The sequence below is a fragment of the Ammospiza caudacuta genome, chromosome 14, assembly GCF_027887145.1.
Source record: "Ammospiza caudacuta isolate bAmmCau1 chromosome 14, bAmmCau1.pri, whole genome shotgun sequence".
In the NCBI taxonomy this organism is placed as follows: domain Eukaryota; kingdom Metazoa; phylum Chordata; class Aves; order Passeriformes; family Passerellidae; genus Ammospiza; species Ammospiza caudacuta.
In genome coordinates, this window is record NC_080606.1 from 12,165,885 (window position 1) to 12,189,843 (window position 23,959).

The 23,959-nt window shown below is 39.5% G+C and overlaps 1 protein-coding gene across 2 annotated transcripts; it reads right to left on the reverse strand.

Annotated features, from left to right (window-relative positions):
• Positions 1–444: 444 nt before the first annotated feature.
• On the reverse strand, positions 445–23,043 carry WDR44 (WD repeat domain 44). Of its 2 annotated transcripts, none has more exons than XM_058814016.1 (20): positions 22,946–23,043; positions 16,626–16,659; positions 14,775–14,849; positions 13,633–14,263; positions 12,926–13,056; positions 12,737–12,829; positions 11,670–11,806; positions 10,622–10,705; positions 10,196–10,302; positions 9,075–9,226; positions 7,470–7,608; positions 7,319–7,383; positions 5,963–6,076; positions 5,055–5,177; positions 3,953–4,144; positions 3,690–3,791; positions 3,312–3,427; positions 2,734–2,861; positions 1,955–2,086; positions 445–1,506 (listed from the first exon to the last, which is right to left on the reverse strand). In XM_058814016.1, exons 1-20 carry the CDS (start codon positions 23,017–23,019, stop codon positions 1,412–1,414), a joined length of 2,724 nt encoding a protein of 907 aa, XP_058669999.1. In that variant the 5' UTR covers positions 23,020–23,043; the 3' UTR covers positions 445–1,411. The 2 variants fall into 2 exon arrangements, with proteins under 2 accessions (XP_058669999.1, XP_058670000.1); XM_058814017.1 differs by lacking the exon at positions 22,946–23,043 and adding an exon at positions 22,560–22,680.
• Between the last annotated feature and the right edge of the window lie 916 nt (positions 23,044–23,959).

Sequence of the window (23,959 nt, forward strand, 5' to 3'; positions counted from 1 at the left end):
TTATATAATGTGTGTACCATTTTTGTATCTATTTTTACTGATAATAAACCCCTTGGAACTGCCTTTCTTGTCCAAGACAATTCTATACAAAGTCATAGCCAAATTCACCTGAGAAGAAAAGAATTAAATGGTGAGCAAGACTCACCTTCTGCCTTTCCATGTCTTCATTCTTCCACTAATGGGAAGGAGAGGATTCTGTGCACACTTCTGAAGTTTTCCCTATGTGAAACTATCATATAATTACTCTTAATTCTACTTTATATCCAGTTGCAGTACTTCATTCCCCATTCTTTCAGAAATAAAGGTGTGACAAGATCAGGAAAAGTAGAACTCAGAAGGTAACAAGTGCTTGCAGGATCAATGATCTCAGAAACTGGTCAAAACCACTTTAGACAAAAGGCAAATTAACAAATCAAAACAGAAAAGCAGCAACAATTTCCAAGTGTGTGACCAAGTTTAATGATACATTTGTTCTCTGAACATTTGACCATCAATAACATTTCATGGGTAGTGATGCCCAGAATGTTACTTCATAGGTTTTTTATATGAATATTTACAAAGACTTTCAAAATTCAGTGGCACTAAACAAACAAGAAGAACTTAAAACTTTAAGCTACAATGCTTAAAAAATGTAAACAGTTTATTTTACATAGTTGTAAAATATAAGAACTTTCTAATGCAGCTTAATTTTATCTGGAAGGTGAATATATCCTGGTGCCCGTGAACACGGAATGAGAGAATTCTTTACACAAGTATTGTGCTCCAGTGTGCAAAAAATTATATATAAGAAAGGAATCTAAAGTCCACAACAATTAAAAGACAACAAAAAAATTTTCACGTCCTGAAGTTGAGAAATTTATAAAAACATTTACACATGGTTGCTGACCCATCAAAAACTTGCATAACTTAAAACTCTGAATATTAGCTACTACAAATTCAAGATCTTTCTCCAATGGAATTTTGTGCAAAGATCAGACTATATTATTCAGCATTTTTCCAGCCTTCCTTTCCCACCCCAGCTCCTGACATCTAGTGGCCAGAAGCACCACTAAAACCCTTTAGATACAGGTTCCAATTCGTGCATGTATCCCAAAGGCACACACATGTGCAGACACAATTTTGTGCAGAAACCTGTGCAGGTTCACAATGACATGGCAAAACAACTGTTTGCAGAAAGTTTAGAGTAATGTTTGGCAGGATTATTCTTACACATTCCTCTCTATCCTACAAGCCCAGGTGTTAATAGGCACACTGCTTTCCAAGGATCCAATATTTGAGTAGCCTTAAAATAAAGATTTAAAAATAAATCAGCCTGTAACATTATTATATTAGATACTTTGCTTTTGCCTGCATTATTTATGGAATTTCAATCCCACAGTATCATAGCTTTATGCTGTCAGTTGCAAACCAACTAAGATACATTTTTCTTTTTGTTAATGAAGACTTTAATTGCTCCAGTAAAGTCAGCTGATAAAAGCACTTCTGTGTGATCTGTCTTCAGAGCTCCTTAACAAGAATGAGAATAAATTGTTAGTTCATTAAAAGAAAAAAAATATATATATAAAAATCACACTCTCATTAATAATATATGACATCACCCTTCTTCCTTTATCATTTCTGATTTATAGCCAATATTTCAGGAACATCTGCATTTCTAGGAAAGAAACCTTTTCATTAATGATTGGTGCAGCTCTATCTCCTAACAGCTCCAATGTAAAAGGAACAATCCTAAAGTACTTAGGACAGCAACTGTACCCCTCATCTCACATCCTCCCTCAACTTTTAAGAATGCAACAGCTGCCCAAATGTTCAGGGTGGAATGCTAAGTTGGAATATGTACCCATGCCACTGCAAGGATTTTTCTTCTCAAGAAACCCCCACCCAGATCAGAAGTATTCATAATATTTTCCTGCTCCTGCCATGGTACCAAGCAGAGTTCACCTTAAACACCTACCAGAGGGGATGGTGTCTGATATCTCACAATCTTCTCCCTTACTTTCAGCTTCTTGCTTTTCAGAAGTTTCCAGTGACACCATCAGACCAGGATTTGGAGCAAAGATTGCAGAGGTGACGACTGCATTGTGTGCTGCAGAAAGACAATCCAATTTTGATTTTTCGATTACCTTGCTTCGAGAATTTGTTCATTTTACAAGAACAGCAGGCAGAACTTCTAATAAATATACAAAAATCTCAGTGCTAATGGCCATCAGGTAAACTCAGAATTCAAGGAACAACTGTCATTGTTCTATTATCTTAGGGATTTCAGATGATGCTCTAAGTGCCCAAAACTAACTGGCAAGAGGTCCAAAACATATTTGATATAAACATGGCCCACATTTTCCAAAAACACTGTGTATGTGGAGCAGATAAAAGAGCTGCTTTTTTCCCCACCCATTTTTGGTTTTAGTCTGCTGTGCAAGAGAAAGCTTCCATTTGTTTTCAAAGTCACTTTTCTATAAAGGATTATGGGTTGATAATTATTTTGATTTCTAAAATTAGCCAGCAAAAGATTACATTAATTCAAAATCTCTTACTAAAACTGGACAAACTCTAAACTACTTTGTCTCTTGCCATCCCAAAGAGAGTGTCCTGTGAACAAGGATTCCAGATAGGTCACCAATTACCATGTATCCTGGTAAGAATTTGTTCACACTAAATGCATAGCAAATAAAATATTTCAATTTTCAAATCATATGAGCTCTGATAAAGCAAAGATCAAAAGCTGGTTTTTACCTTTAATGCCTTCCCAGAAGTCATTTCGATCTCTTCTTACAGATGTAAACTTGCTCAGGTCATGGTATGTACTCCAAATGTAGACATATTTATCTTCTGAACCACTTACAATGTAGGTAAAATCATGGCTAAAGATTCAAAGAAGGAAAAACATTACTTTTCTTAGCTGTTCAGGCATGCATCACAGCAGCTCTGCATCTCTAAACTCTGACACTAACTGGGCTACAGCCCAGGAAGTAGAGATGATTTAATCTGGGAAATTCATCTGGAGCAGGGGGGCTGAGTAAGATGATCTCCCAAGGTCCTTCCCAACCTCAGCTGTAGCACAGTTCTGCCCTCACAGCAACAGTAATGGACACACAGCTCACTGTCCACAGGATGCAAATGCATTCACTCACCCACAGGAGCTCCCAGCCCATCACTCTTCACCAGAGTCTTTTTTTACCTTTCCATTCCAAGCCAAGTGACATTTCAGAAGCTCAGTTTCATGCCAATGTAGGTTATTTAAACAAAACCCTCCATACTTCAGCCACAGCATTTCCCAAATTCCTAACTCCATTGTTAGAAAACTGTCTTACCTAAAGCTGGCTTTGATTTGGCTGCTGCTGTTGACATAACCTTTGTACTTCATAGATAAAGACAGATCTCTTAGGTCATACAATCTGATTCTGGAATCGTTTGATGTCACTAGTATCTAGAAAATAAATAAATAAATTTAGGAGTGGGAACAATTAGCCACACCTGCAACCATTTTTTCACCTGCACATTAATCAGAGCATAACATCCTTAAAAGAATATATATTGTATTTTACCACTACTTAGTATTGTATTAGCCTAAATCAGCAAACAGCAAGGCTCATTTCACTAGTGTTACAAGATTTGGCACAAAATTACTAAACATGAGATATAAATATCAGAATTCAGTACTGGTCCAAAGCTGCACTCAAAGACAGTACCTTATTTTCTCCAGGCAAAGGTTCAATGCCAGTAATTTTTCTTCCAACTCTATTTCGACCTCTGGTAGAACGCACATGTATTTGTGTGTGATACTTCAAGTGCTGAAAGATAACAAAATGTGTCCCAAACTGAAACAACTGTGTAAAAACATTAGCTTGCTTCAAGCTCTAACAGGTTTGTTTCTTGGTATTCAAATAACCATGACTTCTAAATCCGTTTGTTATTTAATATAAAAAAATCCACAGCCTCAAAGTTTGTTTACCTCTGTGTCATAAAAGATGCATCTTCCATCATAGGTGCCTATCACTGCATATTTGCCATTCTGACAGAAGTTGGCAGCTGTAATCAATTTTGTCTGCCCATCTACTTCATTCCATAATGCCACTTTTTTGTCAGGAATGTTCCAGAGTCGGAGTTTTCCATCCAGTGAACCACTGAGGAAGTACCTGTCATCCTGAGAACACACACAAGGTTTAATCTCCACTTGTGCTATGAGTAAGTTTCTGCCTTCCTTAAAACCTTCCCACCCCATTTCCAAACAGCTCTTCTACAAAATTTCCCAATAAGAACCTTCAGAATAATTAATTATAATGTTTAAGAAATTTGTGGCAAATGGAATTCAAATTCTTACAGGTTTTTGACAAGATTACACACATGCAGTTATATCTCAGGTTAGAAAATTGCTCACTGTTAGCACAGGTAGTTTCTACCCTCCCAACACTCACCTTGCCAGGAGCTGAAAGCTCCTTTCATGGTTTCCCATACATCCACTAGTTCTGTTTAGGGAACACTGACAACACTGTTCTTCCACTTGAGTTTTATTAATATTAGGAAGCCTGATTATAGTATTTTCAAAAATTTATAAAAAGTAAGTTGAAATTAATCCCTTGAGGTCTCTGATCCACCTCCCCTGCTTGTAGCAAGGACAGTTACAGTTACAAAAGTTTGATCAGGCTGTAGTGGCTATATCCTGTCAAGTTTAAAGAATTGAAGGATTCTGTGGTCTCTGGACAATCTGTTCAACCTCATTATGATTTTCTCCCCACAAATATTTAATCACAATATCCCTCACTGGAAATTTAACTTTTCACAGTTACTCTATACTTTACTAGCTGTAATGGTACAGCCAACAGACAATTCACTTTCCCCTTCACATGTACACATGGTTAAACCCCATGGACAGTCCTGGTGAAGTTCAGTGAAGATGAACACAAAGTCCTGGAATTTTATCCATGAAGCATATTTTTGAACTGCACAAACTCTATTATTCAATAATTTTATTTTTTTAATTAAAAAAAAAAGGGAATGGAACGCTGTAATTTTAAATTCTACCTCTCTAGAAGTAAGAGGGCAGTTACACTTACCCTTGGATGGAAAGCTATAGCAGTGACAAAGTCTATATGCTGGAAACAGCAAAGACATTCTCTTCTTGATATGTGCCATAATCTGACAGTTTTATCCATAGAAGAAGAAAGCAAAAAGTAATTCTGTGAAACAAGAGAATTCCACAGTTATTAACAGACATAAAAGTAACAGGAAATACAGAAGCAATTTGATTGGTAGAGCCTTACCAAGGCTGCGCTACCATGAAATTTTATATTTTCAGACAAAAAGGTTTATCCAAATTACCATTACTTATCAGTGTTTTCCTTAAGAGCTGTACACTGATCCTTGGTAACAGAAAATTTTCTGGAACAGCCTCAGTGAAAACGAATACTTGAAATGTAATTAAAGTATTCCAAGAAATGGCATGACAGACCTCAGAGATGCCTGAGATGCTTCAACCAGACTATGTTCTTAAAAGTACAACTGCATTCCCATGTGGAGAATTATCTGAATAAGTCTAATGTGAAGCAAGGTAAGTCTTTAATTTTAAAATAGATGTATGTGTTCAGCAACTTCAGAACACGTACACTTTGCACAAAAAGTGAAGCACACTGAAGACAGGAAAAGCAGTAACACCACAGAACAGAAACCACACAGCTCAACAGAAAATCCCCCCACTGTAAATAATTTACTTTCATTATTGAATACACAACTGTAATTGTTACTGGCTTGTTTGGTTTTTTTTAAGACCACTCTTAATTACACAAGCACAAGAAGGTTGCTCACTTTATTCCAACTATTTCAGCTAGAATAAATGTTGCCTGTACAAAACTTCTCTTAACTTCAAGGATCATTTCATATTGTTCAAATGTATGGTTCCAGTGACAAATGACAACAGCAAACAAAGAAAACACAGAGCTGTGCAGCCTGTGTTAAGGTGCCTTACTTTAGACCAGGAAAGATCAAGAAGATCTGCTGTGTGGCCTTTGTATTTGCAAAATGGTCGTTGCCGAAACGGAGCATTTTTATCATCTGGGTCTTCATCAACTGCACTGCAAATCTATCAGACAAATGCACAGAAATATTACCAAACATTAGCTGGAAAAATTTACCATGAGGCACTTAACTGCTTAAAAAAAATATAAGGACAGTAACAATTTGAACAAACAATACTGCACTAATACAAAACCAAAGTAAATGTCAAGTACCATGGGCTGTGAAGCATCATCCTGGAAGTGCAAAATTAACAAGTTCTAAATTTTCCATTTTTCATTTCATTTTCATTTTTCTCTTATTCAGTGGGATCAGTTTGACAGCAATTTAAGCAAACACCTGAAGATAAGCTTTTGGAACAAAGTATCTCAACCTTAAAAATTGTGTTCCACTTCAGAATATAAACTGTGAGTTCACATTTCCAAGTTTCTAGTGCATATCGTGAATGACAACCTCCTAGTAAGAGACCGGTTCAGATTTAACAGATGTAAAGTAATAACTTAAAAAAGCCCTAGAAATTCCTATACAAAACCTCTCCAGGAAAAAAAACTAACCCAAACCCAACAAAACCCAGTCACTCAAAACAGCATCTCTGGTGTGTGTGGCTTAGCAAGCCCACTCATTTACATGAGTTTAACAACAATTGCTGGCCGCCCTGCTTCCCCCTCTGCCAAGACAACACACACTAAATAATGCTACTGCCAAGATCTTCACTTAAACCCTGATTTTGTCATCTGTTTCTTATACTACTGGAAGCCAAAAGTAGAAATAAAACACCTTAAATACATTTATTTTAATGGCAAGGTTTACTACAGTATCTGGAAACTACAAGTAAGAGTGTCTGAATACTTTTCTTCAGTCATGTTCCATTTTTTTCTACACAGATGTGAAAAATTTAAATCTGTCAGGTACCATTATCCTTCTGAGAATCCCATAGCTCACTTTGGCCTTCCTCAGAAAAAATATCAAGTCAGACGTTAACCACAAGAAATGGTCAGAGATAAAACACTAAGACAGGAAATTCAATGATGTAGAGTTTCTCCCCTTAGCAATTCACTCAGCAATCTCGTCTGGCAGGAGGCCACAGCACAGCTATGCAGATTTTGTAATGCTTTAAATTCAGTGATGGGCTTCCTTGCTTGCACCCCTTGTACATGGAATTAATATATTTGATTGAAGACATCTATTGATATAACAGTTCGACAAAAAGACACAAGCCAAGAACTCCTTAATGTGTGTTTGGATAAAGCAGCAATGAAGATGTAGCATTACAAACCAGACCATCTCTTCCCCTCCCTTGTGTACCTACCCCTGCATCAGTATCAGACTTGGAAGAATTCAGGCTCTCCTGAGAGGGAGAAGGGGAGACACGGCCTGGAACACAGACAGAAACACCATGGTCAGCACCAGGTTCCCAAACAGCCAGAATTTGTCTCAGAGCTCCAGCCATGCACAGATACCTTCTGTGTTGTACTTCATGCGCATGTTATTGAAATAGTCAAAGGCATTCTTCAAAACCCATATCCTCACTACATTGTCCTGCCCTGCAGATGCCAGTAATCGACCACAGTGAGAAAATTTCATTGTCCAAACAGCACCCTGGCAAAATAAAGAGATTATTAAATCACAAAAAGTGCTTTTCTGCATACCAAAAAGACTTTCTACAACGTCAACTGACAAGATTTTAGACATACTCAAGATACCACAAGTAAAATAAACTGTAAATCAAAATGCTGATAAGTAATTGTTAAGACTGGTGGATTGTGTAACATATGTGCAAAAACAGTTTGAAAGAAAAAGGGCATAGGGCAGAAAGAAAAAGGCTCACAGGGCAGATGACTGCAAGACAGGAGTTACAGGACGTCAGCACTACCACAGAATTCCACATAAGACTTGTACACTTATCTGAGGGGCTCAGAACCTCCTGTTTGTTTTGTGGAACTGACAAGTACTTGTAGCTGCACTTGAGGTTTGCATGCATTTTTTTAAAGTGGAAACCGTGGTTGGTTACAACCAAAATGGGTACTACATATATTTGTTATATTCATCATTGGCATGAGGGCTTTGCAAAGCCTCTGATGATAATTCTTTCTCCATTGCCAAGTCCAAAGAGTTACTAGTCAATAAAACATAACCACACAAGCAGTATCCCATTTCCTCCTGCTACTGAATAAAGAGCTACCAGGCATTTGACTCCACCATGCTCCACCAATCTGGAGGAATTTCCTGGGTTTAAGAAGTCAAATATTGGCATGATGGAAACTAACAGGGATTACCAGCAGGAATGGAAAGTTCACTTGTGGATGACAACTTGGAATCTCTGGTCACTGACTGCTGTGGGTCATTACCCTCAGCCCAACACTTCGAGATGAAAGATTGCTTCCAGTGTCAGACAGCAGAAGTTTGGGAAATCAGGAATACTAGAATGTATTCCAGACTCATAGGGAAGCATGCTCACTTCAAACACTGACAAATAAGTAGCTTTTCTGCCTGGTTCTCCACAGGCATCTCTGCAATATCCTATCCTGGTTTCTCCCCACCTTATCATTCTGAACCACATACTCCATTAACCTCTCCCAACTTCTGCCTCCAAAACCTAGTAAGTATTTATGTTCAATATTTGTGTTCATCTGTCTAATAGACTCATTTATTTACTGCTGAACAGGTCAAACTTGCTGCTCTGTGCTCAGTTCTGATAGAGGAAAATAGCCTATTTCAGCCTAAAGTTTTAACTGCAGGAACTGAAAAAAACAAATACCACTTGATACCATAATTCTTCAAAGGAGAGCTCTGGAGAATCCCTGATGCTAGGAATCTACATGCTTTTTATTCCCTGAAGATCTGGGCAAACCAGCCAAATTTTCTTCTTCTTTTTTTTTTTTTTTTTTTTTTTTTTTTTTTTTTTTTTTTTTTTTTTTGCCAGACTATTATTTTGTAGAATGAAGTTTTTTTCCACAGAGAATAAACCTGAGAGTCATTTTTGGAGGTCAGCAAGTAGATGAAAATGAGAAGTTGAATCTGGCTGAACAGATTGAGCAAAATCACAGATGGAACTTGAGACCTACCATATGCTCTCCACTGAGATCCTGAACAACTTTAATTTGTTCAAAATCATAAGGTCCCTTGAAGCCATGTGCTGCTTTGAACTTAACTGGTCTTGTATAGGGCATCCCTTCATCATCACTGGAAGAGGGATCATCTTGATCTGTGTGAAAGACTAGAGAAACACAAATTCAGCACTTGATATTGCAGCACCTATTTAATATGTTAGTAAGCTTTTTGGTAGTGGATTTGTCTTGAATTAGACAATTTCTATAGGCAATTTAAAGATTTTAAAGCAAAATAAGAACAGTATTGCATTAAGGTCTAAAAATACATCTCCATTCATTTTAGGCTACAGCAAATCCAAACACTGAACACTGAAAATAAGAAGTGCTATCAATTTTTGTTCTGCCCCTTTCTTGGCACCTGTCTTGCATTCAGGAGATCCTGCACTAAGTGATTTCTGTCAGTATGATGTATCTGAAAATGAATCTATTGGCTTCTTCTCTCTGAGCACACTGCAATGGCCTGGTGATTTGCCCATGAAGTACAAGAATTGCAAAAGAGCTGTGGCCAACAGCCACTGGCAACACAAGACACTGAAGTGCAGCATTTCCATGGCACTTATCTCAGGCTGTGGTTACACCAGCTTGCTGCAGCACTAGAAGTCTGTCTGAAAGATACACTGATGAAACAAAAAGGGGAGAATTCAATTGCAGTTGGAAAATCTAACAGGAGCTCATGCTATATGAGAGCTCCAGTTGTAGTACTGGTTGCCAGAAAACAATCTGATTTACTAAAGTAATGAAGATAATCCCCACTTCTACCTTTGCTGGAGTAACTTTCCAAAAATGTGTATGTTTTGATATCAAAACCTCTTTCTAACAGCACAACAAAAAATCAGAGCATTAAGCTGGTTTAGTTGAAAAGGTCTCTCAACTATTACTTTACAAGAATTTATCCTTGTAACATGTTTATCTCAAAATGCCTACTAAGCTACAAGGTTCAACTCTAAAAAAATCATATCACCAACTGTAGAACAGTGGTAGAATGCAGCAGTGTATGTTCCTCTGCCAGCTTTGATTCCTAAAAGCACAAGGATAAACCAACTACTCTATTAAAAAAAAAAAGGATTGTCATTTACCTTCATCTCGAACGCTCTTAACCTTATTAACAGCACGTTCACCATATTCTTCAGCAAGGTGCTTTGCTTTCTTCACAGATTTGCCAAGGAACTTTTTCAGTTGAGTCCTTAAAAACAAGGGTACATTTTCAACACATAATAATGGAAAATTGTCTTTTTTTTGCTACTATAATCAGTAATTTTGATTTATAATGCAACCTTTTCTTTTTTTATTACTGCTTCTTAAAATAAGCAGTAAATTTGACAGCAGTCATGCAACCTTCAGTTCAAGCACAGAGCTACAGCTTATGTAAAATCAGGTATCACCAGTAAAATGATTACTTGAGAGGTAACTTGTTCAGTAATCAGAAGGGAAGTTTCAGCTTAGAAAAATAAATTCTGTTTTTTCTTCCTAGGGAAAGGAAAAAACATAAAACAGCATCTTACGTTTTCTGTTTTAACCTCCCTCCATCAGTGTCAGTTTGCTGTGGCTGCATTTTGTCTTCATCATCAGACTGTGCTGCATCATTACTAGGAAATACAGAAGTGACTGTTTAATGGGATATCATAATGAATCTAAATTGAGTGAAACATTAGTAAAGTAGGCCATGCATTTTAGGATCCATCTTTATTCCTCTATGTAACACGTTGGAAAAGCATGGACATTATTTTAATCACATAATAAACAGGTCTTTCAATTATTAAGCATCTTGATACTAAAGCTGCAGGTGTCAGATATATTATTCCCTGCCACAAATTTCCAACTTAAGCTTATAGTGATGCTTTGAAAGCTAAGAGCAGAAAAAATTCATTAAATTACTAGGAACTGGTAACATGCCACTTAAATTAATAGTTGTTAATCCTGAAATAGAAGTTTTTTCACAGAAGAGTTCTAGAAAAGTGAGCTTCTCAATAATACAACAATGCAAAAAACCTAGAAGTTGTCTGATGTATAAATTCATATGGGCCTTTGAAAAGAACATCTAGACTGACATGATATTATGATCATTAAGCACGTGTCATTTTCTATCCAAGATTGCAAAAAGCTTCCATTTTACACATTAGAAGGATCTAAAACTCTATTAAGAACAGGCAAACCTCAAAGCAGTCAGCTGCACTAATGACAACAGATCTTCAGAGAAACAATCTCCTATGAAACACTGAAAAAAACTACAGGAGGTGGTGGCATGAACAACATCCAGTACTTGAACACAAAATGTGTTTAATTCAGCACAGAAATGACATTTAGTATATCAAAGGCTAACTAGAGATCAGTGGATTTTCAGATGTACTTGCTTGTCAAGTTCCAGCAAGATCATCAAGTTTTAGTTAACTTGAGAGAAATCAATAATGAGGCTGGTTCATTGAGAACTGGGAATCAGCTCAGATTAGTCAGACAGATGGATCTGGGCTCTTTTCACCTGCGTAACAGCAGCTTCCGTTTATGCAAAACCCGTGAGAGCAACAGCATCTTGAAAGCTCTCATGATTCATACCTGACATATTCTTTAGTTCTCCTCATGATATGCAAAGTCAGGGGATTAATGCCTGTTGGCAACTTTTCTTCTGCCAAACTCAGAGGTATTTCTTCACCTGTATCAAGGTTTTTTATCATTACACTTGCTAGAATTTCCTATCGAAAAAATAAGATGTGAAATGAAGAGAACTTGATTAGACTTGAAAACCTAGAGCAAAACAGAAATCATCAAAACTTACAAATTACTTATCTTAATGGGAAATTCTGTAGCTCACTAAATATTTATTTTACAAAGACAAACTTTAAATTAGCATGTTAGTGCAAACGTTATCAATCACTAGACAAAGATGAACAGTTACATACCACAAGCTTCAATTTCATAAATCAAAATGCAGCTATAGAGACATCAACCACTGCCTGATACCCGTCATGCTAATATGAAATATATTATGTAATTAAAAGACATTACAGTCTTCCTCTTTCCTACTCCAGCTGCTATATCTTAGGTTTAGCCAAAGGCAAATTTAACATACAGGGAGAAAAGGAATTGAGAACTGACTAGCACCACAAAGGAGAAGGTTTATTTGGGGTATCTCATGAATGCTTACAAAAGTTCAGCAACACTTAAAAAAAGCTGTACAGTGATAGACACAAATGAAAACTTACAAAAGCCAAATATCATTGGGATTAGCAGAATTATTTACAGAAGAAACTATTTTTTAGTATGAGGAAGATCATTTTGCTATTGCTGACTCCTTCCCCTTTTAGACACATGACAAAATGCCAGGTTTGCTGCTCTTCCCTCCCATGAAAATCCTATGAGGTGTTTGCATAGCTACCAACACAAACTTGATGGCATTTCAGTCTGTTACAGCTCACACTTCCAAAGGCTAAAGGCACACATGACTCAGGGACACAAAGTTCTTAGGTGGACAAAGCCAGCTGCACCATCACTCCTATTTGCATTGCTGGTGACAGCATGGAGTGGTTCAGAGAACAAGGAGTGACCTGACTACAACAACTCATTTATCAGACAGGGAAAGCAAGAACAAAGGTGTTCCATGTACAGACCACAGCCATAGATACCTCATCTGTGAGCTCTCTGCCAGAGTTAGACCTGGGTCTTTGTGGTCCAAGTACTTCATTTGTTGTTTGGCCATCAGCTGCTTTCCCATTCTCCTGAAACGGTGCAGACACAGATTACATTATCTCTACTGTATCACTGAAGCAATAGAAACTGTTCCACTCATCAAACTCACAACCATTTCCCAATACCTGGGCAGTGACAATTTTATCTCCACTAGTTGCACTGGCCAAATCCAAGGAAGGCTGAGAATCTTTGGGCACACCTTCTGTCACTGAACTTGAAGTTAAAAGACCACCAGCTGTGAAGCTGTCTCGAGAAACTGAAAAGAGATTTATTAAAAAGAAGAGCATAACACTTGCTATAGAGATCAAATCCTAACATCACTTACAGGCTGAACACCTTTCTGACCAGTTTAGTATTTTTTAATGATCAACTGCCACCATATCTAACTTACAATTAAGTATTTCATATACAGTTGGAGGTTCAGGCATGACTTCACACCTAGGCCTCTTAAACTTTATTAAATTCTTTTTAATAGTCATTTCCCAATAACCCACGACTACTCATTTTCATAAGAACTCAGTCCACACCTTGACTTGCATTTCTATGCAAATACAGACCACACACACATTTCATTTGAAGTAACTGCTTTCTAGCTTATGTATTGATGAGTCAACTTCTCCTTGCTATAGCTGCAGCTATTTAAGAAAGTCTGTGAATGAGGAACACTTGTAAAGCAGAAGGGTATTACTTCATTGCAATAAGCTAAGATTGTTGCATAATTTTTTACCTATCAACTAAACTAAAAATCACAGGACTGAATGATTCTTCACTCAAAACACACAAAAATAATAAGCCTGCAGATAAATAAACCCATCTAAAATAGAACACTTGCCTTCTAGAACAGGTTTTTGCACCTCAAACTCCAGTTCACTCTTCTTCTTGCGGGGAGGTGGAGCTGGCCGTGCAGGGGGGGGTGGCCTCGGGGGAGGGACATTGGTGGGAGGGGGGGGCCGGGCTGGGACAGGTTTCTTTGTGCTGGCAACTATGTCAGGCTCTACAGTCAGCTGCCTCGGGGGCTTGGCTGGGGGCATTTCTTCTGTTGTAGAAGGGTCTTTGGTAGATAAATCTGAAGCCGCTTTCTCTAAAGTATTTGTCTCTTTCTTGTCTGTTATGTCCTCTTTTTTTGATGTTTCTCCTTGTGCTTCAGTTTCATCCGTTTTATGGTCAGTTGCATTTGTTACTTTTGTTGGTTTATGAGATTCCTGTTGGTCAGAACTAAACAAAAGCTTCCCAGACTCCAATTCAGTGTCCTTGCACACACTCTGATGCTCTGGTTCTCTAGTGTCTTCTGGTAATGCTATTTTAGCAGCTGGTACTTCTGGGACATCACTAATGATACCTGCTCCAGAAATCCAAGCATTTGCATCTGAATTTGGATCAGTCAATTCATTTCCTCTAGAAGCTAAAGCATCATCTTCTAGTTGTTGGGCCTTCTGGCTTTCTTCTATAATACTGTCAATAATCTAGAGAAACAAAACAAAATCATTATACCAGTCATCAGCAGGCACTTCCTGGGTAAAAAAATCCAGTCAGCCTGCACAATACCCACAATAGCTCTTCCACTGAAGAGTTGTTTTATATACAAAATGCAGTTTGGTTAAAAAGAAGAACAGAACCTTGGTGCAGAAATGAGCATATTCAAAAGATAAAACAAGGTAACTAATTTCCAGTCTTCTTCAATATATTTGGAGAGAAAACAAAAGTACTTTTTGTTAGGAAACAAAAGCTGCTCATTCTTCAGAGTTCTCATGTACTGCTAAATATGATTTTGTAAATTGCACAAATAATTCAAAACTGGTGAATCCTAAATATGTTTTTGGAACACTTAGTTTGATTTTTACCCTTTCGATAAACATTTTTACTAGCATTAACAACTAATTCTAACCTATGGTAGTTTCAGGATGAATACTGATCATTAAATGATTTAGTATTTTTTTGTGTGATGCTGGAAGCTCAAAGCAATATTTCACTAACCTCTTTTGAATCATCTTGTTTCATTTCTCGTACAAATGTTTCATTTCCAGCTTTGTGTAGTTTATTGTCCATATCCTACAAAAGAAAAAGTCGTAAGACGATGGTACTAACTTCTTCAGTAAGATGATCTAACAAAAATACAGCTCCAACAAATTAAATAGCATAAAGGACAAGAAATCTGACACATCTTCACACATTACTGCTGTCAGATGTTTAAACGGTAATGCTCAGTTCACATGAGAAGTATTTCAGAGTCATGCACCCTATGCAACAAAACAGGCAGTCATATATAAGAGGCTGCAACCTCAATTAAAATCAAACTGAAGGCAGCATGAGTTCAGAGAAATAGACACATGTAATAATTTGCAGCAAGGAAATTTCATATTAAAATATTTTCTCTTTTATTTATCAGCTTTTAGGAAAGGATGCAAGAACTATATAACAGCCACATATAGTAGAAACCATTTAGAAATTTCCAAATTAAGGCAGGCAGCTCTATCAAGTGGTCACAAATATGCTTCTGAGGTTCTAACATGGAATCTTACATTCTTGCAAAGACAGCTGCAATTACAGAAAAATCTTTCCTCCCTCTCCACTCCCTCCTGCCACAAAGCATTTCTAATCTAAATGCAAGCTCTACTTTGCTTTATTATTAAAGTTTATCTTCAAGTGTATGATGACATAAATACTTAAATGTAATCAGTGCCTACGGAAGCCCATTATATTAATTTCCAATTCTGTTGACATTAAACTCACACACCTATTAGACTTCGGACTTAAGAAATATTTCTTACCCATTCCAAGACAAATGATACCATTAGTCACACATTCACTGAACTGATATGATACCAAGCACAGAAACTACTACTTTTTCCACCTTCAGAAATTTAGCTTTGAACAAGTACTTAAGGAAGATACTTCAAAAAATTCAATAATCAAACAGCAACCTAGAGAACGTCATAGCTAATAATTCATGAAGACATTAAAGTTCGTTTTGAAGTTCATTGATTGCACACAGTTTAGTGAGAATGATAAAACAACATTGCTTGAAAGGCTTACACATGTAATACTTAATTATTAAAGGGACATTAAACAGAACACAAAACTGGGGGTAAGGCCCTGTTCCCTAAGAGGTATAGCAAGATATGGTATCACTGTTAAAATACTATTGATTCAGAGCAGAGCACTGCTGACAGCTCTGAAACACTGGCTTCACCAGGATTTCCCAACTCTTTGCAGACAAACCTACAAGAAGTGTTGTACAGCAGCACCTTTGGCCCTTGTGAGAGCAGGAAATGAGTGTTATTTGCACAAGGTTCCAGCTCCTCACCTATTCACTGTGTGCTGGATTCAGGCTCGCTGTCACTACGCACAGAATACCAATTACCTGCGTGGGAAGTGGCAACGCTGTCTCATTAAGCTAAATATAGTGGTTTATCTTCACATAACCTAGGGGGGAGGCTTCTGAAGTACAAACATTAAGATCTTTCTTATTTTGGAGACAGAAGAGAGCACAATCAACAATTTCATATAAATCAGGACCAAAAGCCAGGTGGCTGCAGAGCCTTGTTTACTACTCACAAATCAGTTGAAAGAGCACAGTTCAGTAATCACATACGGCTTAATTAAATTGCACATACACATTTCAGAATAAAATGAGCTTTGAGACACTGTAACATACCCTAAATAAAAGGAAAGCTGGAATTTCAAGACAAGCACAATTGCTACATATAACAAGGAAAATCTGTAATTTCCTCTGTGTGCAGATGTCAGGGGTACTGTAGCTCATTAGGTGGAAATACTCCACCCTGTGTTCATCAACAAGCACTTGACTGATTTTAAGAAACTCACCTTTACTACATTGGTTCCAACTTTTGTTGGTGACCTGTCAGAAAGAGAAGACAGACTTAGGTAGAGTTCATAGACAATAAGCTTTGTTTTAAACAGTCTACAACACAGCCTTCCTTTGCAGGAACTGTATACTTGATAATTTGGATGAGCAACAAAGTGAATGTTTTTCACATCACTTGTACACAAGTTCCCTCCTCTATACCACACACAGATCCACAGCTTCTACAAAATCCTGAGAGTTTGCTAGCAGAATCTTTTAGGAATCACCTATCACCCTTTTCTAATAAAAAGATGTTATTCCAAGTACAAAACTAAAACCATTTTGCACTGCAGAGAATTCAAAATTAACATGTGTGTGCCAAGCATTGGGTAGACAATGAAGAAACAAAACTCTCAGAGAGCAGAAGCACAAACACTCCAGTACTCTGCAAATCAAGTGCCTGAATCCTGATCCATAGAGTTACCACTATCACAGCCAGTCTGCCCCTCAGACTCTGTAGCAAACCTAAGATCTTGTTTCTAATCAGGACATTTGGTATAAATAGAGACAAAATACACTTTAACAGGAAGGAACTGGTGTGCACTACTTTCCAAAATACTCCCAGTGAAACAGTGACTTAGCATTAGCAACCACTCACACTCCACCTCTGGTTACACTAATTACATGAAAGAACAAGCTATCTTAAGGGAATGGTATCAAATAATTACTTCTTGTCAAGTCAATTCAATTAGTGGATGGTCAGCTCTTATTATCTCCTGAACTTACATCTTCTACAAGACTTTCAGAATTCTGGAAGATATTTAAATATTGAATCACACTGCTTACTCTGACTACAGAATCTTGCTGATACATAAAGGAAAGGTTGGACCAGATGATTTTTCTGGGCTGCTTCCACCCTGAATTGTTCTATGATTTTATCAGTTTGTCAATCACAAGCAAAGACAAAGTTGCAGATTAATTCCTTAAAAGTTTACTACCAAAAGAACTGCCTGGATTGCACACAGATCCCAGCTGACCACCAAGATGAGTGACAGTTTGAACCCCAAGTATCACCTGGCACCAAGCAATACACACAAATATTGAGATCTCAGCCTCATTCGCCCCTCCTGCCTCCAAAATCATTTTAAATAACAATACTTCCTGAAAAAAACCACAACTATTTCCAATTGTTTTTTAAGAATTTCAGCTCTTCTCTTTACCATCTGGAAGCATTTAATCACAAAAAAAGCAAAGATTCCATTTATACAGCAGAGCTAAGTAAACAAGAAAGTACAGTGGATTGTTATATAAACACTCTATCATTGCAACTAATTTAACATGCTACACTAAGGTGCTTCTGTCCAAGAATTAACTTCAGGTGCACAATACCTGTGACACTGTTTTGAGGTACAATCCTCCTAGAAAGCTCTAACCCCAATGTGCAAAAAAAAGGAGAAAAATTAATATTTTGGCCAGGAAAACAAGAACATTTTTTGTATCACAAAATACATTGCTGGCAAAGGCCTCAGCCTGTGTGAGATTTCTGGTTACTGAAACATTTTCAGTTCCACTATCAACTCTTGAATTTTCTTAGGAGCAGCAGAAATGTGTCACAGTTCATTAAGTCCATGAGATGACTTTAACAATGAAACATATTTATAATTACACCATTAATGCCTAGGCTTCAGCCAGGCTCCTATTTTACAAGACACTGCTTAACAACCTAAATAACACAAATCCCTCAACTGCAAATAGATATTTTGATTTTATACTGTGACACTTCCCACTAATTGGCCCCTCACTTCTGGTACAGGCAACTCATTCCTACACTGGTTACACAAAATAGGAGGTTCAAAAGACACTGTTATTGTTTCAGACTTCTTCAGCTGATTAGTTCTGCAGAAAATCTGCACTCAAACAAAACCAGATGTTACTTTCCATGCTCAGGCTACTCAGCTACCTTGGAAAAAGGCGCTTGAGTGATAAAGGTTACAAACTAGCAGGTGTAGAACATAACATGGTGCTGTTAGCTTGACATAACCCACACGCACAATTAAGGAGAAGCTTTAGCATGAATTTACATGCTTTTAAAATAGTGGAGAGCTTCCACAGCTGTTTGGCAAAGCCCCCACTTTCAGATCAGTTTGTAATACAGGCAGGTAAGTTCAGAGTCTTGCCTGAGAGGATTTGAGCTGTGTGTCTGTCAGCAGCATCGCTCCCAGAGTCATGAGCAGCTACTGTTTATGTGCTACTACATTTACACAAGGTCAGCCAGCTCAGTAACTGAAATATTTTGCAGTTCAACACAACTCTGGAATGGTCTTGTTCTTCCCAGCCACCTGAACTTACAGCCTTCTCCATGCCCCTGTACTATAAGCCCATTAGTTTTCTGGATGTAGTGTATAAACCTTTGCATTTTTAAAAAACATATATACAGTGGAAAAAAGTGTCTGAAAATATTTACATAAGATCAACCCAAAGATCAAATATTGATTTGGCTTTGAAAGGCCAGGCAGCACATGAAAACTGACATATGCCACAGAAAACATAAGGCAAAAACTAATCTGGTGTGAACATTTACTAAAAAGTGGGATTTATAAACTGATAGCAATACATCTTCTAGACTGCATTTCACCTAAGTTCTAAATTATCTTACATTACACCATTTTTACACCAGTTTAACAAAGAAAGGCTTCAAGGTTATCTACAAAGATTAAACACAATTCAAAGAAATATCCCATTTCACTTGCACAAATAGATGTCTGATTAGTCTGAAAGTCAAACAAACTCACAAAGAAACTTTTTTTAAAAATTGTTTATCCCACTATCAAATTCATCCTGACAGTGAGCAGACCACGGGAAAGTTCCCATTCTTACTATCAGGGAGCTCCCGCCTAGCACCTGTTTGAAGAGGGCTTAACATTTTCAGCACACGTTGTTGTTAAGTTTTGTGACAGAAAACAAAACATTCAGCCCTTCAAACAAAAAACAATGTGAGTACTGGCCTTGGGCAAATCCCAAAGCAACCGTGCCTGCCTTCCTGGAGGATGTACATTGCTCTCCAACAGGTGTGCCAGCCAGCAGATGGGAAGGTGTTTGCAGTGCAGAGCAGCTGTGCCCTGTGCAGAACACACAGCAGCCAGCCCAGAACTGCCCTCAGCCCTGTCCTGCACACCGTGTTCCCTCCAGCCTGGGAAGATGTAATTGCTCCTGCTGCAGCTCTCCATGGCATTCACACCTCCAAAGCTACAGGGATTCACTACTGCAATGCACGTCAGGGCTGCCCTGGGGGAGCTCAGCAAACTCTGAGTGCAGAAATGCATCTGCAGCACTGAACACAGCCAACACTTCCCACTCCATCTGTTCACTGCCACTTTCAGCTTTGCACATTGGCTAAAACACTCACACACACAAAAGCTGTGCTAAAAATCTCCCACATGTCAATGGGGCACAACTTACCCTTACCTGTCTTCTACACAGAGGAAACTAAATTCTTCAGGAAAAGCATCAAGGCACCTTCTAAAGTAAGGACTACTGAAGTTACAAGTCAAGAATTTAAACAAAACAGGACATTTCTCATTACCTACACCATCTCTTTCATTTGGTTTCTCATAACAATTTTTAGGATACAAGCATACTAGGAACAAACTTGCCCCCTCACTGTTAGGCACATGAAGTCCAAATAATTAGGTTTAACAGTTCTTGATTTCAGAGTGGGTGGATCACTTTTCCTATAAATAAAATATAGAGGGTCTGTCACGTGCCTGCATCTAACCAAGTGTGCCTTACTTCATATTTTCCTTCTCTCAAAACTGATGTCCTCCTGCATGGGACTGTTCAGGCCTCTACATTTCAGCATATTTTCCTAAATTCTTCCATGGTTTGAGTGCTTCTAAAGTGAGTGACAGAGGTTAAATAGGGGCATCTTCTGTTACACTACCTGTCTCTTTTTACCCTGGACTTAGTTATCCAACAAGTGGACACCCTCCATATATCAAAAGTAGGATTAGAAATAAAAGGCAAGATCTGGAGCAGAAGGGAAGTACACAGGCCTTGCCAGAGGGCATACAGTAATCTCAGAACATCTCCAAACACACCTCACCTTAGAGAAGTCATCACCCCAGAAGTACTACCCCAGGAACACCACCTCAGACCATTCTAATCTGAAAGAAACACTCTGGTTTCTGTAATTTCTGCTGATTAGTTCTTAAAAAGCACCAGCTACAGATGTAGTCAAGGATGAGAATATGGTGCTTTCCCTGAGAGGGATTCAAGCATCAGTAATTTAATGACTTAACAGTGGGAATTGGGAGCCTACAACCAACTTTAAAACTCCACTCTTACAGACCAGACAATTAATAAAGCAAGTAAACAGCAAAGAAGTCAGCGAGCTGACGTGAACACTTGGCACCACTTTCAGAGTTTCTCTATCAGCAGCTATTAAACTTCCCCACATAGAACAAAGGCTAGGGAGGGAGGAAGCTACAAACCTCACATTTTTAATGAGGGCAAATGTATCTACACTGCTTTGTTGTACACTAGTGCTGCCAAAAAGGACTCCCAGCTGATTTTACTGATCATCAGAACACTGAATGCAGGAGGAAATATCTGAAACTGCAGAGGGCAACACGTACTTGTTTTCAGTTGCCTTCCCTGCAACACGAAGCTTTTGATTTTTTTTTTCTGGTCCCACTCAACATCATTACACATGCAAAATAATATACCAGCCTGCTTCCTAGAAGTGCCCAGTGCATGTGTGAAAATAGCTCTCATGAAACCTCAAAAAGCTTATTTTGAGAAAATACTGTCCATATTGTTAGATTCAACAACAGACTGAATTACAGACCAGCAGCTGTATTGCAAACTCACAGACATCACCTCCTTACTTGACTCAGGCTCACAGAATTCTATTGACTTGAGTCAATGATGCATTGACACAGGTTATGGAAGAGCACTAGAGAAATTAAAAGCACCTTTCACTTTAATTTCTAGTGAGTGACTTCATATTATCAAGTTCTGCTTAGATACTGGTGGTGGAAACCTGCAAAGCCAGGCCATGATCTGTATCAGACAAAAGGTGGATGTGCAGATTTAACAGCTCACTTCTACCAAAGCCTGCTTCCCCTTTCCTGTCTGTGGTCTCTAGTCACACTAATCCCTCACCTTCACCCTCTCTGTCCCAACCTTGACAGGTTTCAGCCGCTTTAACTTATTGAACAGTTTTTGCTGTTTCTAGTGTTCAGCTGTTTACTTTGAGTTAATGCAACTCAGAGAAGAGTTTCATCAGTACTCCTAGCAGGAGGTAAGCTGTTGGAGAAAAACCTCATTTCAGTACAAGCACTGTGAATCTGGCTTATCACATCTTGCAGAACTGCATGCTAAGATGTGCTTTTCACCAGACTACAGCTAAATAGCTGAGCTCAGAAAAACTTTAATACAGGATCTGAAGGCGAGGAGAAAAGATCTAGTCTTTCCTTTCTTGTAGGCATCCAGTGACCACTGAGTCACAGCTTAAAACAAGCTCCTTGGTCCAATATTAAAGGTTCAAATGGATCCCACAATCCATATCTATTACTCTATAAACAGACCATGTGAAACCTCATCCTACCACGTAAAATATTGAAGAGGTTTGGTCCAGGCTACAGGAAAACCAGAACTGATACAGGGCATAACCTGTCCAGCACACAGCCAGAAAGAGATTTCCAACAACAGGGGCACATTTGGCTGACACCAACAACAGTGTCAGGGTCCGTTCTGAGGCAGCAGCACTGGGACAAACCCCACAAAACGCTGGGAAACCTTCACTAGGGACCAACTGGCTTAGGGCAAGGAGCATCAAAGTGATGCCGAATCACAGATTTGTTAGGGTTGGAAGGGACCGCTGGAAATAATCTAGTCCAGTCTCCATTAAAAACAGTAAAAGTATTAAAGGCACCACTAAAAACAGAGCACACCAGAAGTTGCTCTTCACGCAGCAACAGCTGCCTGTTGCTGACGAAGCTCGCTCTCTTCTCCTTCCTCAGAAAATCTGTTACTTTTATCGCATTTCAGGGACTATTCTGTCGATGCCGATGCCATCTCCGCCCGTCTCCTCCCAGCCCTACACCCGCTCCCGCCTCAGGAAGGCAGGTATGAGCTCATCCTCCCTCTCACGGCCGCCGCCGTCCGCACAGCGCCGGGCGAGCCCCGCTCGGTGCCCGCACCCTCCGCGCTCCGAGCGCACCCCGAGCTCCAGCGGGGGCCGCGGCCCCGCTCTGACCCCGCTTCCCCCCCGCACCCCCGGGAGCTGCCCAGAGGCGTCGGGGCCGCGCAGAGGGGAGGGAGGGCAGGGCGAACTCACGGCGCGGGGGAGCCCGCGGGGTGCACGTCCTCGGGCGCATCGTAGAACTCCTCGGTGTCGCTGTCGGACGCCATGGCCGGGCCGGGCCGCCACCTCCGGGCACCGCGGGCCGGGCGGCGCCGCGCGGGTATCGCGAGAGCGGCCCGGCCCCGCCCCCGCCCCGCGGAGCCACAGAGGGCCGGCAGGGAGGGGCTCCCCCCGCGCCGCGCAGCGCCCCCTGGCGGCCGCCGTGAGGGGATGAGGGGGAGCCGCCGCTGCCCGGCCCGTGCGGAGCCCCCGGATCGCAAAATCACGGAACCGAGCGGGATGGAACTCACCTCGGGGTCACCGAGCCCAGCCCATGGCCCAACACCACCCTGTAAACCAGAGCAGGGCACCGAGTGCCGCGCTCAGTCTTTCCTTAAACACCTCCGAGACCGTGACTCCATCACCTCCCTGGGCAGCGCCTTCCAATGTCTGATCACCCTTTGGTGGAGAAATTCTTCCTAACGTCCGACCTAAACCTCCCCTGGCGCAACTTAAGGCTTTGTCCCCTTGTCCTGTTGCTGGTTCCCTGTGAGAAGAGCCCCGACCCCCACCTGGGTCTTTTCCAGCCAAAGGATTCTGTGATAGAATCAGGTGATAGAGAATTAAGATGGTCTACTAGATAAAATGACAAGAACGTTTCAAATGGTTTTTTCACATTAATTTCTATAATGAATGCTTGTAGCCGGCAGCAGGAATCGAATAATATGGTTCCTTATTTGTTTTTCCTCATATTTTCCTTCCATAAATTTTCATCTGATCTTCTGGTCGGCTTTGACCTCTCAACTAATTATGAGTAATCAACAGCAACTCCCAGAGGAAAGAGGCTTCCCCTTGAAACCTGCATAGCTTTTAATATTTGCTCAGTAATATATGCCTGTTCCTGATCCAAAACACTTAATCAATACATGTGAGCAGGTTGAGCATAAATTTAGGCTTCCCTCCACGTTCTCTGCTCTGACCTCCTGCCTCCCTCACTCTTTGGCTCCC

Coding starts and splice junctions, on each gene's coding strand:
- WDR44 (XM_058814016.1), bottom strand. CDS start 23,019: ATGGCGTCCGACAGCGACACCGAGGAGTTCTACGATGCGCCCGAGGAC. Junction 9,227..10,195: donor TAAGAGCGTTCGAGATGAAG/GTAAATGACAAT, acceptor GTGTTTCTCTAG/TCTTTCACACAGATCAAGAT. Junction 2,862..3,311: donor CAAATCAAAGCCAGCTTTAG/GTAAGACAGTTT, acceptor TTGAATCTTTAG/CCATGATTTTACCTACATTG.